At 33.1% G+C, this 18,127-nt stretch overlaps 2 protein-coding genes across 51 annotated transcripts in view; one reads left to right on the plus strand and one right to left on the minus strand.

The window, feature by feature from the left end:
• Positions 1–12,045, minus strand: part of LOC127856128 (POU domain, class 6, transcription factor 2-like) — a 30,748-nt gene extending 18,703 nt beyond the window's left edge. The window contains exons 1-2 of the mRNA XM_052392127.1: positions 11,911–12,045; positions 5,854–6,045 (exon numbers count right to left, since the gene is read on the minus strand). Of these exons, the coding sequence (XP_052248087.1) occupies positions 5,854–5,958 (105 nt within the window). The 5' untranslated portion in view covers positions 5,959–6,045; positions 11,911–12,045. The remainder of the gene's footprint in view (positions 1–5,853; positions 6,046–11,910) is intronic.
• Positions 12,046–12,413: 368 nt separating this feature from the next.
• LOC127854934 (vacuolar protein sorting-associated protein 41 homolog) overlaps positions 12,414–18,127 on the plus strand; it is a 57,405-nt gene continuing 51,691 nt past the window's right edge. For all 50 annotated transcript variants that reach the window (XM_052390108.1, XM_052390107.1, XM_052390106.1 and 47 more), the window contains exons 1-5: positions 12,414–12,514; positions 13,967–14,029; positions 15,778–15,873; positions 16,279–16,362; positions 18,043–18,117. In XM_052390108.1, coding sequence (XP_052246068.1) covers positions 12,470–12,514; positions 13,967–14,029; positions 15,778–15,873; positions 16,279–16,362; positions 18,043–18,117 — 363 coding nt within the window. In that variant the 5' untranslated portion in view covers positions 12,414–12,469. The remainder of the gene's footprint in view (positions 12,515–13,966; positions 14,030–15,777; positions 15,874–16,278; positions 16,363–18,042; positions 18,118–18,127) is intronic.

Genomic DNA, 18,127 nt, shown 5'->3' on the forward strand with positions numbered 1-18,127 from the left:
CATCTGGTGGACGGACGGACCGACATGAGCAAAACAATATACCCCCTCTTCTTCGAAAGGGCTGGGGGGGGCATAATGAGAAAACTGCCCCCTCCCAGCAGCCATGTTATTCAACTGACCGGAACCATTTTTTAACTCAACTCTCGTATCAAGGAAACAAATGTTCTGAGCAAATTTCATGAAAATTGGGCCAAAAATGTGACTTCTACTGTGTTCACATGTTTTCACTAAAAACATATAGAGAAAAATGCCCTGCCCACTGACGGCCATGTTTTTTCACTGATCCCGACCATTTTCAAACTCGTCCGAGATATCAATAAAACCAATGTTTTGACCAACTTTCATGATGATTGGGCACAAATTGTGACTTCTAGAGTGTTTGCAAGGTTTCTCTATAGCCAAATAGGGAAAACTGCCACTATATATAGAGAAAAATGCCCCGCCCACTGGCGGCCATGTTTTTTCACCGATCTCAACCATTTGCGAACTCGTCCAAGAATCAATTGAACCAATGTTTTGACCAACTTTCATGATGATTGGGCAAAAATTGTGACTTCTAGAGTGTTTACAAGGTTTCTCTATAGCCAAATAAGGAAAACTGCCCCGCCCACTGGCGACCATGTTTTTCAACGGATCGGAACCACTTTTCAACTCAACCAAGATATCATTAAGACAAACATTTTGACCAAGTAACATGCAGATTGGGCATGAAATGTGACTTCTACAGTGTTTACAAAGTTTTTCTTTTTTTGACCTAGTTTTTGACCCCACACAACCCAGATTGGAACTTGGCCAAGATTTCATTGGGACAAAGTTTTGACCAAGTTTCATGAAGATGAGACAAGAAATGTGGCCTCTAGTGTTTACGAGCAAATGATAAAGGACGGACGGACATACGACGGACAAAGACAGGTCACAAAAGCTCACCTGAGGAATCAGGTGAGCTAAAAATAGAAAATCTATGTAAGATACATTCTTGTGCTAAAATACTTAATTTGTGGCTATAAGTTACAGCTATAAATGTCTTAATATCACTTTGTTGGGCTTAAATCTTGGCAGATTAAAAGTCTTCAACTATCAGCAAATACTGAAGTCTCTTATCATTTTTATGAAACCACTTAAAAGCTTAATTTACTTTATATAAAAACAAAATTTCAACATCAGTAAGGCATTGCATTGAATATTTCAGCAACTGGCTAATTCTAGGATATTAAGGCACAATGCCAACCCAATCATTTTGAAAGGAAAATAATAAAATTTACTATTTCTTAACATAACGTATTAATCCAAAGTTAAAATCAAATAAACTAACAACAAACTGTTTCAAAGTAAATTTGTTCGAAATATTTGGTCTTTTGACATCATGGATAGCAATTAAGGCTGAATTTTTGGAAAAAAATCCATACAAAATTTAAGAATTGTGCTGTTTTTTTTTAAGCAAAACACAACATTTACAATATTGATAAAATGTTTTAATTACATATAATAAACTCAAGACTTATAAAAAATATCGAATATATTTAAAATATGGGGGTGGCTTAATTTAGAGAAATGGATGAAGCTATAGGAATGAAGGATTACAGGATTCCATCACATGTATGCAAAACACAATTATCAGAAAGCAAGAATGGTTTGACACAACACCAATAGTCATTGATTTCTGAGAGCTAAACAGTGTCAGTGAACATGGTGCTGCTCTATTATTCAGATTTGCATCATTACTCAACATCCTCTAACAATTTCATATTATGTGCCTCCAGTCAGAGATCAATAAAAAGGATGTGCCAAGAGATTGCCCATAATAATAATGTATTCGTCATTGCATTAGACCATGCCCTGGGAAAGTGTATATTGCTGGTCTATTGGAAATCAATATCCAGGGTTACTGGGAGCCAGACACTGTCAGAAAATCCAATCACAATCTTTGAATAAACCAAGCTAAAGTATTGTATTGATTGTTTTTACTGAATATTCCCATCTTATAAATCCTATATCAACAAGATGAATGTTAGACTAAAATCAAGTTTCAATTACATATAGAAACGAATTAAAATATATTTAATATTCTCCTCATCAATTATAAATTTACCATATTGAATGCATGCTTTTTTATGACTTAATGTGGCTACCTTATGCAGATAATGTCTCAATAGACAACATAAAAATACTGATTACAAATTACAAAATTTCACATAAATATGTAACATATTAAATTTATAGCAGCAAAAATAATAACCTTTAACAAGGGCTGTTTGTAAAACATGCATGCCCCCCTATATGGGCTTTAAGTTGTAGTAGCAGCCATTGTGTGAATACGTTTTTTGTCACTGTGAACGGTGGTGGTGGTGGTGGTGGTGGTGGTGGTGGTGGTAATGGTGGTGGTGGTGGTGGTGGTGATGGTGGTGGAGTAGTAGTAGTAGTAGTAGTAGTAGTAGTAGTAGTAGTAGTAGTAGTAGTAGTAGTAGTACTAGTAGTAGTAGTAGTAGTAGTAGTAGTAGTAGTAGTAGTAGTAGTAGTAGTAGTAGTAGTAGTAGTAGAAGTAGTAGTAGTAGTAGTAGTAGTAGTAGTAGTAGTAGTAAAAGTAGTAGTAGTAGTAGTAGTAGTAGTAGTAGTAGCAGTAGCAGTAGCAGCAGCAGTAGCAGCATTATAATACCAATACTTAAGAATGATCAAATGGGAAAAGGTAACCTAGCACTGGCAGTAAATATGGGGCTCGTTTACAGGTCAGATTTGGAATCTCTGCTGTAAAATGAGATTTTGAATGAATTAAAGGGAGGCAAATCTGTAATAAAAAGAACATGCATAAACTGTAGTTGTTTCCCTTGTTTGAACCATGCTAAATCCTTAAAATGCCTATTTCCAGTAACTGTGACCTTTACCTGTGACCTTGACCTTTGACCTAGTGACCTCAAAATCAATAGGGGTCATCTGCGAGTCATGATCTATGTACCTATGAAGTTTCATGATCCTAGCCCCAAGGGTTCTTGAGTTATCATCCGGAAACCACCTGGTGGACGGACCGACAGACAGACAGACCGACCGACATGAGCAAAGCAATATACCCCCTCTTCTTCGAAGGGGGGCATAATAAACTAGTATAATCAACTTGTATCAATCAATATTATATTTATTTTACAGCATAGTATACATATTATATAGTGTCACCTCTACAGCAATAAGAAATTCACAGTCTTCATGTACATTAATACTGATTGAACACAGAAATTATGAGTCACTCCAACAATTTGTTGAAACAAGATGCTCGTTAAAGAATGCTTAATATCGAAGATATAACAGATATTTCCAAAAGCTGACAAAGACTCATCAGATTTCCGAAAGTGATTCCGAGGCAGCATCAGGTTCTAAACTATGACTCGGGCTTCCTTGGGGAAAACTTATTGTCAACAGAGAGTCAATGACATAGAGGACAATGATGCTGAGGAAAAAAGATCTTTTTTCGTAAGTTATATTTTCAACTATATTCATAGTAATACATGTATGCATTGATGTGGTATACATACAAGATGGATAAGTCTTCTTATAAAATTAAATACATACATTGAGTATGAAAAAATAAATAACATGGAACCACTTGCTTCTAGAGATTGCATAGCTGAATGTCATCAGCACATTTTATAAGTGTATGACCAAGATTGCTGCATTAAATGACAAAGACATGAACTAAACACAAGACTGAATAGGACTGGCCTAAACCCCTCAACAAACAATTGGAAATCTCCAAGAGAATCTCATTTACTTTAATTGTAAGGACTTAAGCTGGCAAAAAGAAAGAAATATATTGCATGGCAGAAGAAATCAATATATTCTCTAGACCATTTTCTGATGGTAAATGGCATAGAAAAGTCTAAGATAGTGGCAGTGGTTGGGTGATTGCAGAGAAGAACACACTAGACTCATATTGACCAAAATCTTTTGTTACATACATAGGGCAATCTTTCAAACATTGTTATAGCCTTTCAACATATACGTTCTTTGAATTGTGACTTGGTTTTGTAATGATTATTCTTGACATTACATCTATGCAAACATACTATGATTGGTTAAATGTTCAAATGGTTTCAATATATCGTGTTTTTCATTACTTACTTAATCATTTACACAATCAGCCTTAAATCAAATAATGGTGAAGATTTCATTATACATTCTATATAATAAAAAAAAACTTTACTTTGTTACAACTGGTAAATTAATAATTATAATTAACGTTCTAAATTTTTTTTTTTAAATCTTATCACATAAATTCATCGACCATTTTAAGAGATTAAATTATTTTTTTAAATGATAAAAAATCATACACAGACACAAAATTAAATTGGAACCATGCCATTCTTCAATGCAATAATTCAAAATCACTAGACCAAATTAAAACAAAAAATAAAATGTCCCCACTAAATTAATAATTAGTTTCTAGTAGCCTGAATAACATTTCACCAGCCACATGTTAATTGTTATCATGGAGGCTGAACCAAACACATTAAATTATAAGGATGAAGCACTCTTTCAGTCCTTTCCCATTTATTTGAATAATTAACCCATTTCACTTTCAAAGAAGAACAATAACCTTACTTCTTACCTGTCGGGTTTCATTTTGATGCCAAATCTCTTGAAGAACCAGATGTTATTTTAATGGAATTTACTTTCAGTGTGTTTGTGTTTCTTTTTATTTGTGTTAAATAAGGTTTCACATTCAAATTTATGACTAAAAAAACAAAAATTTGGATGCGCTCATGACATAGAAATTTTTAATTATTTTGGCTTGCAATATACAACACAATAATCTAACATGTGGCATTTAGAAAATAAAATTTGTTGTATCTGAAATTTACACTTAAATAATTGAAGGTTAAACAAATCACAACACTTTATATTTGTTTACAGGTTTCTATTTTCAATTGCATTTCCAGAGCCAGTTTCTTGGAATGGCTTTCTGTTCTTAATTCAGGATAACATAAATAGGAAAAAAATCCTCTTTATTTTCATTTCCCTCTTCAATCTGCACAAAGGCATACCAGTAAAAATGAAACATTCTTGGAACATTCACTTAAATCAAAGAATATGAAAAACCCATGTTAATCTTAAGGGTTATAAGGAAGCATATAAATTACCACTAAATGTCTTAATTTTCTATTCAAGAATTTATAACATTAAATTGTGATTACTGATGATTGTACAATAAAACATGCTACATAAATAAATGCTTTTCATTACAAACAAACACATTATAATAACTTAATTATTCATACTTACCTTTTTATCCAGATATTTCCCATATAAAATTCAGATATACCGGTAGTCAAACTGCACATGTCCTAATACTTAAATTATAGTCCATATTCATCAAAGAATGATGCAGATATTTTCATTTTCATAAACAATGAATTCCAAAATTGATTCAACATGGCAACCCATTAACAAGGTCTCTAGAAAAAATCTTGAAAATCCGCTACCACATCAAAAATGTTAAATATTTAAGCATATTCCCATCTAATCAAAGTTGAAAGGTAGAACAACTAATGTAGTCACGTTTTATGTTCAGCCCTGGTGATAATGTACATATTTTAGCAACCACCTAGTAGTCTTCCAACCATTTGGAACATAACATTAACATATATATACTAATGAGACAACCCTGCATAATGTATCTACCTGAGCTCTGTAAACATAATGTACGAACAATAAGGTTAAGAATGGTTTGTTTTCAACATGGAATACAATGTAAAACAATGCTTGGAATATGCATTGTTTCGATATCAGAATGTTCATTCTTTAACTTGCGCAAGAAATACCAAACATGACTTACAATTGAAAACATTAAATATTAAAATAGTTTACCTGCTTAATGATCGCAGAGTGTGCCAGTTTGGCAACATCCGTTTTGCTTTCGCCATCGAGGGATTCTGAGACCGTGCCATCGTTTGAATCAGCGTCCATTATCATCTACATTTAATGAATGTTGGGACACTCTTGTGGCTGTGGACCGAAGGCAAGTCGCTGTCTTTTTTGTTATTTTGCCTAGCTGTTCCCCTGTCAAAAGAAAGCACTAAGTAAATCCTATCTGTGAAGCAATTCTCTTGACTTTGTCCTGCTCTATTAGACTGTGAGTGGAAAACATATTGGAAATATGGCTTGGAATCTGCCATGCTTTTATAATTATTGCAAATTAGATTCACTTCCAATATTGCTGCTTACTGAAAAGAAAATGTACATTAATTAGTAATTCAAATAGCAGAAATTTTGAATAATAAATTAATAAATATGCCAGACTAACCCTATGTCACTGGTGGCTGATTATAATAATATAGTACAGGCTGACAACTCATTATGTGATCATAATATCCAAGTACACAAAACAGTCAGAGAAAAATTGATGCTTTATAAAACCAGGGAGGGATGGTGCTTCGACCAATCAAGTCACATTGATTATATGATCCCAGGAAAAATTCCAGAGGATAATTTCTGATGGAATTAGATTCATTGTTGCCATACTGGCGTTGATATGAGACCGCATGGTGTAATATTATTACAAAAAGTTTAAGCTTTGTTTAAAAAAACAGTTCTCTCATGAGAGAATACTTTGACATTCTGAGATTAAATTTGAGTAGAATCTTTGTACCATTTTATTCTATGTGTACATGTATGTTGAATGGATCACTGGGCTACATGATAATGGAGTTGCTGTCAAATCATGTTTAACATTTTTATAAATAATAAACATACATGAATAAATTAAATAAATTAATAAAGGATGAAGACTGTAACTTAAGCCTAACCCCCAATGCACATTGATTCTTTATAAACCAAAACATTGGGTATGTAATAATGTACATTAATGGGGCCTTTTCACCTTTTGACAAAATTAAAAAAAGTTGTTTCAGATTCACAAATTTTAGTTTGAGTTATTATATGTGTGAGGAAACAGTAATACTGAACATTTACAATGCTCTTAAATATCCATTATATGCATCTTTTGATGATTTGAAAACCTGAAAATTATAAAGCGTTGCCACTCGAAACGATTCAATAATTTGGAAAGTTCTGTTGTTGTTGTTTTATTTTGTAAAACTACGAGGATTGCTTATATATTAGTATAAAATACATCCCTCATTGTATGAGCACGGATGGCCAAGTGGTCTAAGTGGTAGACTTTTACGCCAGGACTCAAGGGGGCATTTAATGACAAACTTCAATACATGCCAAAATCTGTGAAAAGGCCCCTTTTAATTAATTTTAAGTTGAGTTTATATTTACCAATAAACTGAGATGTGTCCCAAAACCAAATGACATGTTAACAGTTTGATATATTTTCAAGTGTGCCAATCAATGTCTAAATTTTACGAAGAAAAAGGGCATTGTTTGCGGATTTGGGCAATTTTATAAGTTTGTAAATTAAGTCCATAAAATGGGAACAAAATTCTCATTTGGTCCATTTCAACATCCCTGCCCTTATAAAAGCCTCCCTATCATTTTCTAAAATATTTAAAACGTGGAACTTAAATGCAAATCATTATTATTTGTGCGAAATGAAATAATATTTTTGTTGATTTGGTGGATACACTGATCCACAGTTTAAGCTCCCCATGAACAATTTTTCACAATGTTTTTTTGTTTAATCAAATTAGAGAAGCCGTAAAAGACCTAAATACTCACAGTTATCCACATCATACTTGAAGCATATTTAAAATTAAGCTATATAATGACTTAAATAATTTGCTTACATTAAAAATAAGCAAAACTATTCCAGTGCTCCAGCAATGCCTAGGCAGAATTAGGGCGCAGCACCCTGTCGCCCAAATGTCCCACCCTCGGTCCCACCCTGCCTCCTTTGATCCCCACCATGCCTTTGTTTTATCTGTTCATATTTTAATACAACAAATTTTACTTCAATTCTCTATCACTTAACTTAATGTTCACAGTAAAATTAGTTTTTTTCATCATAGAACAATATTCTTTATAAAAAAACATGCACCCCCTCCTTTGAGTTACTCCCTTTTCTCTCCATGATTTAGTGAGGACACGTATTACAAACCAATATTTTTAGTTCCATTTTAAGGTGAGAAAAAACAATTGACTTTTGATCGGAACCAATTGAATTTTATGGCACTATTTTGAATGGAAATTTTGATTTAAAAGTTAATTTTAAGTCCTTACAGCTTAAGAGAAGTAATGAATTAAAGAAATTGTTGAATATTGTTTATCCTGTCATCAGCTCCGTTAAAAGAACACAGATAGTATTTATCAAAGAAGGACAAACAAAAATCAGCACCAGTGTGGCTTGAAATTGATAACTTTGAACTTATAGGTTATTAACTAAACCACTCTGTCATCCAGAAAATTAAACTGTGCAGTTAAATTTCATAATATGTTAGCAATCAACATGGAATCACTACCCGATAAATTTAACTAACACAATCAGAAACACATTAAATGATTAAATCATTTCACCTTTGTAATTTATCATTTGCTTTATAATTTTATTGATTTCAAAACATCTATGGGCAGCTATTACATGTTTTAAAGAGATAAATATATAACGTAGTTCCATGTTACAATGTTTAAAAGTATAATGTGTGCATTTATTTAAGGGAGGGTATTGAATACCAAAATAAGTATTCTAATATTCACTTTTTCTTTAAATGGAATATTCAAATATTTGCTTGATATAAATCATGTTAATAATGCCTGGTACTTTGCATGTATTTTGATGACATATGTATCAGTTGATATTAATTCCAGCAAAAAACTTTATATAAATCTTCAATTATAAATCATTTATTACAAGTATCAGGCCTATAATTATCCAGGAGACTAGGTAGTGACATGCTAGGAATCAATATGCTGTTAAAGACAGCTAATGAAATGCCTGCGAGAATCTGTTTTCAAAGCATTAATCATCCAACTGTTAACATTGACAGTACCTGGTAAGTTATTGATCCACTTTCACAACCGATTATTGCAGAAATAAATGTTAATGACAGTGATTGCTTCATAACCAGTTGACCATGACCCTACCTTTGTTAGCTACATGTAAATACAAGGCCAAGGGGGCTGTTATCATCTTTTGTTGACATTATGATTTAATATAAAGCATGTGAACCTAAATGTAGACATAAACTTGAATACCGATTTTTTATGACAGAAAACACCAATCTTAAATACTAAGGCATTGTTAGTTAAGTATCACATTTTTATTGTTTCAATGTATTTAATAAATACGAGAAAATAATCGTGATATTTTACACCCATGAAAGTCACATGGAACCACTTATGGTGAGGTATTGATTTTCTGTATCTTTTCTACCACCATCTCATTAGGGAATGCTGCTCTACCAGGCCACAGATAAACATTATAATTAATAACCAAAATGATTCCATTTCCCTACAATAATGTAGGCACTTTTGAATCAATCGCAATGTTGAATATTTGCATCTTCTAATATTTTATTGATCAGTGTATCTTTTAATGAAATCAGTACTGAATTTATGTTGAAGACAATTACTTATGTTAAACTTTTGCATATTAGCCGGTACTACTACTACTACTACTACTACTACTTCTACTACTACTACTACTACTACTATTTTAGGGGAAGCGGGTCGCTACCCTCATGAGGGGGAATTTTTGCGGCATTTCCCTTTTTGGGGGATTTTTTTTTACTTACTCTCTCATTATTACATTTGTACACGTTTGCACTATATTCATTTCTTTTTTCATAATTATGTATGTTTGACAAGATTACATTCAAATAGAATTGAGATATAATAATCATGAGACACATCTTTTTTCTTTTCTTTTTTAAATCAGGGGGATTTTTTTCCCCCAAAAGGAGAAAAAAGTATACTTTTCAGGTGGGGGACTGCAGCCAAAATTCGGCCGCAGATTTGATAGATTGAGGGTCCTGCGTAGAAATGTATAATATTTAAACAGGGGCGTAGCTATCATTTTTTTAGCTGTAGGCCTGGATATGATACATAAAAACGGGGGGTTTCCGAGTGTCCTCCCCCTGAAATTTTTGTAATCCTATAACGCCTGTGGTGAGATTTAAAGCATATCTAGACAAATGATAAGATACGAAAATATAAGACTTTAGCCTGTTTTTCTTTGATATTTTACTGGTTTATCTCAATTTTAGAGAACTAAATTTTACTGTATTATCTGTATACCAGAGACCTAGATTTTAAAACAATATGGAACAGAGAAACATTAAAAAGTGTAACAATCCACTTTTTTACAAGTCAAACCATGGGAATTCTTTCCAATAATGCTGTTTGCATGTCTAAAACGGCACCGTAACCAGGCGCAGATCCAGGATTTCTGGTTATGGGGTGGGATATTGAAAGATTTGCTGGGGCGTAAGCTACACGATTTTAGTGATTTTGAAGGCTTTGACAACCACTTCTCCAGCATGTCACGCCTTATATACTTTCATCAAAGTACCTCCTTATAATGCCAAAAAAGTGCATAGTTTATTGTTTAGGGGTCCAGGGGGCAAAGCCCCCAAGAAGCTCCACGATTTAGATCTAGTTAAGTGTGAAACATCAATGAATTGACTTTACTTTGGCGATTTTAGGGGGGGGGGGCACGCCGTGTCCGCCCCCCCCCCCTGGATCCACCTATGGTAACGTGTTGAGTATTAAACTTACTTATAGTCAATCTTTTACACTTATTGTTCCAACAAGTGCATCAATTACATGAAATCAATATTTATACACTTAACAGAGGCAAATGTGTTGATGATTTCATCGATCTAAACATCCGTTTCTCTGTGAATGTTTAGGAGTCCTAATTCAGACAGCCTTTCACCAGACATGGTGCTTCTCATGTAGATCTATGTAAACTTGTAACAGCAAGTCACGTGAAACAAAGCGAGCTAGAATCTATGCACATAGAAAGAAGTAGAGTTGATAATTGGAAGATATGTCCTTTTAACACGACCAGAATCCATTGTCTGAGGATTATGTCAATATGAAATGTAGATTTCTAACACCTCAGCCCCCTAAAGGTCAACATTTTAATGCGTTTTCCGAAGTTGAAGCATTTTTATTTTTTTCATGTGTCAAAAAAAATTGTAGGCCCGAGCCTGCTGTGCATAATAGCAGCTACACCCCTGTTGAATATTTATAACATTTCAAGTTACTATGATGAAGATTATCATTGCTTCCGTCATACTTAAATTTATATGTGGATGTATTCATAAAAATCAATAGCTAGTATTGCCCACTCAAAACCAGTTGCTGAAAATGTATAGGGTCATGATTTATTAATGGTTTTTTTAATTCAATGTTTGTAAGTATAAGCCACTCTACCATGGCAAATTTTGTTTCAAACTTAAAAGTACATTATACTTTTGTATTACCATGCATATCATGTGTACAATAACATTATATTAAAAACTATTTAATACAAGACTGATTTTACTAAATGTAATAAAATGGTATAAATAGTATTAGTAATTAGTTCACAAAAGAGTAAAGTTAACATAACATAATCAGTTAAACTTAAGTAAGATGCTAATTCTACATCAGATTCAATAATATGTAGGGTTGCCATGGTAACCCAAAGAATTTCTAAAAATAACTCAACCGCTCTCAGGCTTGCCTGTGACTACATTATAATGTACATCACATTATCAATATTAATCTACTGCTAATAAATTATCATAATCATAACATTAAAAACAGCAGGAAAAATGCAACATTTTTCAATTAAAAAGCATGAATGCAAGGAAACAAAACATAAACATTAAATGACCAGATGATTCGGTAAAAACCATCTTTGTTGCTGCTGAGTAATTGCTGCTGATGCAGAGCGTGGCACCATTTTCAGAATTGAACCGGATAAATTATGCAAATATCATATACATAAATATGAGATAAAATATTAGTACTTACCGACTAAGGTTTTTCTGTGTTTTATGATTATGGCGACTTCATTTTCTGTCGTTTGGTAACCGTTGTACACAGGATGCTGCTGAAATGTTCCTTTGTAGATGCGAGGACGGCTTCTGACAGCAAAATTCCAATAAAAATATAAGGGGGTTGTCAAAACCATTAAAATAATAACGCATTTAGTGGACTTTCAGAATGGGCTAAATATCTGAGCAATTTAAAAAGAAAATAAATTTAAGAATTTAAACTCATTAATCATAGAACTTCGTAGTGACAATAAATCTGTAGACAACAATTTACAAAAATAACTTGAAAGGCTAAATACATTTTGAGCCAACCCCTAAATTGACTAACGAGCACCTGTCGAACAATTTACAAAATAGTTCGGATATTCAGTCATTAGTTTAACAAAGCACTGTTAGAAATAAACTTTTCTTTCAAATAAATACAAAACTGAATGTTTTGGTGATGCATTATTACTAAATAAATTCATGTTTCAAAATGAGTGATCTTTTTTTAACAAACCAAAATACTTGGTCATGTGACTTGTAGCTTAAACAAAATGGCGACAGCTTCTCATGGGGAAGTGCAAGACGAAATAAAACCAGTTAGTTTATATTATTTGCTTGTAATTTGTTTATACAAAAGATTGTGTAAAGATAACTAAAGAAATAATTTGGGATCATATCTTTATAATCACTTTTCTAAGTGAATGCAGCTTGTTTTATTTATGAACTCGAAAAACGTAAGTTTCGCCCCAATATATTTCGTACCATTGTATTTCCTGGTGTAGAGATGCAAACTCCTCGAGGTTGTTACCCCCAAATGAAGGTCGACTGTACGCACTTAATTCACATCACAGATCCTAAATATTTATATTAATTATAATATCATGAAATTGGTTCAAGTTTTTACCAATGATGAACTTTTGTATCCGTATAGTGTATAGTTTAACTGTTTAAAGCGACAAATGCATTGGTTTTTTTTCACCATTTTGGGAATGGGGCCAGGTCCCTTTGGATTGGGAAAATTTGTGGCTTTTTTACCTAAATGGGGAAATTAGTGTTGTTGTTGTTTTGCTAAAAATGCTTCAAAATTGAGAAGTTTTTTCAGTATTATATTGATGGGAGTTAAACAAAATATTGAGATCTTAAAAAAAGGTTTTTGGAAACCTTTCATTGGGAATTTCTAGCTCCCATTTATGAAAAATATATACTTTTTGTCCATTGAGAATGGGGCCGATTACCGAACATGGTTTTGAATTAAAAAAAATACTGAAATGTCTAAAAATAAAATCAATGCAAATCACACCCAAACGGTATTTTACTCACCATCATATTATAGCATCACGGATCACATGGTTTATGATTGGAACCAGTCAAATCTATGCCTTTAGTGTAGTACAAAATGATACTGTGTTGTATGATTATTTATGTCATGTTTAAAATCTTGCATAAGTGATGATTGTTTATTATGATATTGAATATGGTAATCAAAATCATCATTGTTTGGTTACTGTTCATAGTTATAGTATTATTTAATGAATTCTTTGAGCAGCAACCTGGAGAATCATGCATTATAAAGCAGGCAGTTGTAATATTGCAATAAGGCCATTCTTTAAAATGGATTGGTTGGAATAACCCTACCGACCTGCCAAAATGGTGAAGACCCAAAAGTTTTTTGATATGTGGATACATTCACAAGAAAGACATACATACTGGTGTTTGTTTGCCTGATATGTCTTCACAGCAACACACTTTTTTAAGATAGGTCCTCTGTATCAAGCTGTTATTTTAATCTATTGTAATATATCGGTCTAAGGATTCAGATTATTTACTACATGCAACATAATGTAAAAAAGACTCATGTTAAAAAAAAAATTGCTATGGACTTAATTACATGCTGCGTTTTCCCAAAGATTATGTTTTTAAGGATGACTTAACTTGTTTTCCCTGTTGTGGATATTCTTAATTTAAAATATGAGTACTTATGAGGTATTTTCATATTGTGTGTGACAGTATTAACATATAAACAATGAAGAATTTATTACTACTTCCAGGTCGCAGAATCCAGTGACTCAGAAGAAGGGTCTGAGGAAGGATCTGATGATTCTGATGAATATGTAAGGGTTATAGATATTAGAGCCGCGCTCTTGGGAATCAGGGCTTAATGTATGTGCATAAAGTGAATTCTGCACAGGCGAATCAAGGATGACACTTTCTGCATTGATTGTATTTTTTAAGACGGGATTTTCTGTACAGGAAAAAAAATATCATAAAAGTGGAAAGTGTTGTCCCTGATTAGCATGTGCAGACTGCACAGGCTAATATTTGATGACACTTAACGTTTATGCATTAAGCCCTATTTTCTCAGAAATAATCTCATGTTATTTTTAGCTCAGCGTTTTCGGAGCAAACACAAGGTATTGACATAGCCAGCTCGTCGTGTCATCCGCTGTCCGCGTCGTGCTAAAACCTTAACATTGGCTCTAAAATCAAAGTGCTTCCACCTACAACTTTGAAACTTCATATGTAGATGCACCTACACACCACACCCATTTTGGGGTCACTAGGTCAAAGGTAAAGGTCACTGTGACCTCTAAAAAAAATAATTGTGACAAGCTTTCATTTATTCAAAAATGCACCCGTAGCCGAGCGTGGCACCCGTAATGCGGTGCTCATGTTGTAAAATTGAAGTCCATGGTTATTTTAAGAGCTTTTCAATTTATCCATTTTGGTCAGTAGTTTAAGTTCAAATTTTGAGAAACAAATAACTAAATGTTTAAACAAGCACATAAAATAAGTTTTTGAAGAAGTCTGCCTTCATGCATGTGTTCCATGATATCAAACTTAAAAAAATCTGATTGTGGAAATGTTTTGTTTGTTAAAGATATGAAAGGTTAAAAAGGTTAAAAAAGAAACATGAAGCTGATTCTTTTCATTCTTTTAACTGAATTAACATCAAAAGACTTAAACCATATATTAAATACACCTTCCTTGTTGTAATTAGAAGTTTTTGACACAAATAATTATTTGATTTCCACAACACCATAACTTTCGTTTAAGCTACTTGACTATATTGATTTTAAAGCCTTTTTTATTGTTAAAGCCACACACCTTGAAATGAAATACATGGCATAGTAAATTTAAGTATAAATAAGAAGCATATTTTATATATGTCAATTAAAATATTATCTGGTGGTTACAAGGTAGGAATCCGTCTCTTTTGCGCTTTAAAACTTAAAAATAATCGCTTTTGTCGAAATGGACGTATACGTCTAGAAATCCTACTTTCGGTTTTAAAAGTGATACCGTTTGAAAAATAATAAATTACTTGCTAACTAGGCTATAGATTTAATTTTATCTTTCTCAATTAGAATGTATCTGGTGGTTACAAAGTAGAAATCCGTCTTTTTGCGCTTCAAAACTTAAAAATAATCGCGTTTGTTGAAATGGACGTATAAGTATAGAATTCCTACTTTCGGTTTTAAAATAAAAAAATTAAAATTACTTGCTAACTAGGCTATAGATTTAATGACAATTTTGCACACTTTCAAATTACATCCATATGTATTGATTAACATGTACTTCATTTCAAGGTGTGTGGCTTTAATGGAATTAAACCCAGCTATAACTTTATTACAATCATGTATTAATTGAATTTTCCAGTATTTCATTCTTAAAGTCAGCAGCATTAATTTTTTTAAATAGAAATCAATCAGAAATTAATATAATATAATAAATGTGATATTTGTAATTATTATTTTTATGATATAGGTCATCGATACTTGCAAAATTCTACATGATTAAAAGGTTATTTTGATTTGTAGATAGTTTATTGTTAACTAGTCTACACGCGTTGTCGTTTCAGGATATTGAACCACAACTCAGATATGACAGAATATCCAACGATCTTCAGAGCATCCTCTCCAAGGACTGTGCCAGCTGTCTTGCTGTTGATTCAAAGGTAGAAATATGAGGGGCAGTTTTTGTGTATAGCTAAATTGTCATTAACACCAAAATCCAGTAATGTTATAAATTCATGTTACATCCAAGTAGATCAAGCTTGTCTTTTAATGACTCAAAACTATTTTTTGAATCTCACGATAAAGTTATTATCATTTATTGAGTAAATAAAAAAACATAAACAATGTAAACATGTTGAGGAAGAAATCACTATTTATTACTGCTAGTTTTACAAGAAAAAACTATTTTGTAATTGTATATGAATCTAGTTTTGAGAAAACGGGTCAAATGCAATTGTGTAAAGTTTCATTCCAGAATAGCTTGTTCTGACTGCTCAGGCTAATCAGGGATGACATTTTACACACATACATTAAACCCCCTCATCATAGAGCGAGGATCATTTCAGTTTCTTGCCCTGGGGACACACTGGGGTTCAATATACATCCTGGATTTCCTGGGAAACAAGATACCTGGGAAAACATATCAAACAGTAAGTGAATTATGTATTGCACTGTAGGTGTTTAATTTCAAATTTCACACCATGGTAGATAGGATAAAATAGAATTTAAGTAATTTAGTTTGATTTCGTATGTTTCTAAGACTATTTATGAAAGCTTTGTTTCTGTGTTTGTTTTCTAATTATTTAGAAAACAAAAATTTAGTACCGAGTCACTGAAAATACATGGTACCTTAAATTGCAATCATGTTAAAATTGATCATCAATGATTATTATTATCCCCATGCTTTTTGAAAAGCGTGGGGATATTGTGGTTATCTCCGCTGTCCGTCTGTCTGTCTGTCCATCCATCCTGGCCACTATCTCCTCCTACACTATAAGCACTAGAACCTTGAAACTTACACACATGGTAGCCATGAGCATATGTGCGACCCTGCACTATTTGGAATTTTGATCTGACCCCTGGGTCAAAAGTTATGGGGGTTGGGGTGGGGCCAGGTCAGAGATTTTCACCAATTTTTATGCCCCCAGTATGGTGCATTGGCCATAACTTTTGCAATATTGAAGATAGCAACTTGATATTTGGCATGCATGTGCATGGAGCTGTACATTTTGAGTGGTGAAAGGTCAAGGTCATCCTTCAAGTTCAAAGATCAAAACAACAACTCCAAGGGAAGTAATAAGCTTTAAAGGGAGGTAAGTAATGAACCTGCCAAATGATATAAAAAAATTAAGTAAATCAAAGTGGCGCAACAGGGGGCATTGTGTTTCTGACAAACTCAAAGGTAAAAAAACAAATCCAAGGGAAGTAATAAGCATTAAAGGGAGGTAAGTTATGAACCTGCCAAATGATATATTTTTTTTAAATAAATCAAAGTGGCGCATGAGAGGGTATTGTGTTTCTGACAAACACATCTCTTGTTATGTGTTATTTTACATAACTTCTTCATTTCTACACTGCTTCACTTCCAATTAATACTGAACATCTCTTATGACAATACGGTCAATTTCAAGTATGCATGGCCCCGTCACCAATCCTGGGGTGCCCCCTGGGTCAAACATGCGGCGTGGGGATACGCGTCGGCCTCTGCCGCGCCATTTCTAGTTATTATTATTATAATTTGATTAACTCACTTGGATACTTAGTTTTATGCCCCCGGTAGGGTGGCATATAGCAGTTGAACTGTCTGTCAGTCAGTATGTCAGTCAGTCTGTCCATCTGTCCGAAAAAAACTTAAACATTGGCCATAACTTTTTCAATATTCAAGATAGCAACTTGAAGGTCAAGGTCATCCTTCAAGGTCAAAGGTCAAAATAAAATAAAATTCAAAGCGGCAATCTCATGAAGCTGCACATTTTAAGTGGTGGAAGTTCAGGGTCAAGGTCATCCTTCAAGGTCAAAGGTAAAAAAATAATATTGTTTTTTTTTCAAAGCGGGGCATTGAGTTTCTGATGAAGACATCTCTTGTTAGATATTAAACTATTTCACACCAAAAGAGCCTATGCATGGTTTAACACATGATTGACATTCAACTCAGCTCATTATATTTGTGTTTTTTCAATAAATGCAAAGTTATTCTTTAACAATAAAAAGGGATTGGTTTATTCTTAAATATCCATGATTAGTCATTGCATCATTCAAATTGCCCTTTATAATACATAAACATAAATTTAGACAATTCACATCTCGATATGTTTGGTTATGATTTTCAGCACACCTGTACAGTGAACCAGATAAGCCTTGACAAGAATGGTGACTTTGTTGCTAGCTGCTCGGATGATGGCAAGGTAACTATTG

Source organism: Dreissena polymorpha, chromosome 13, assembly GCF_020536995.1.
Source record: "Dreissena polymorpha isolate Duluth1 chromosome 13, UMN_Dpol_1.0, whole genome shotgun sequence".
Classification (NCBI taxonomy): Eukaryota; Metazoa; Mollusca; class Bivalvia; order Myida; family Dreissenidae; genus Dreissena; species Dreissena polymorpha.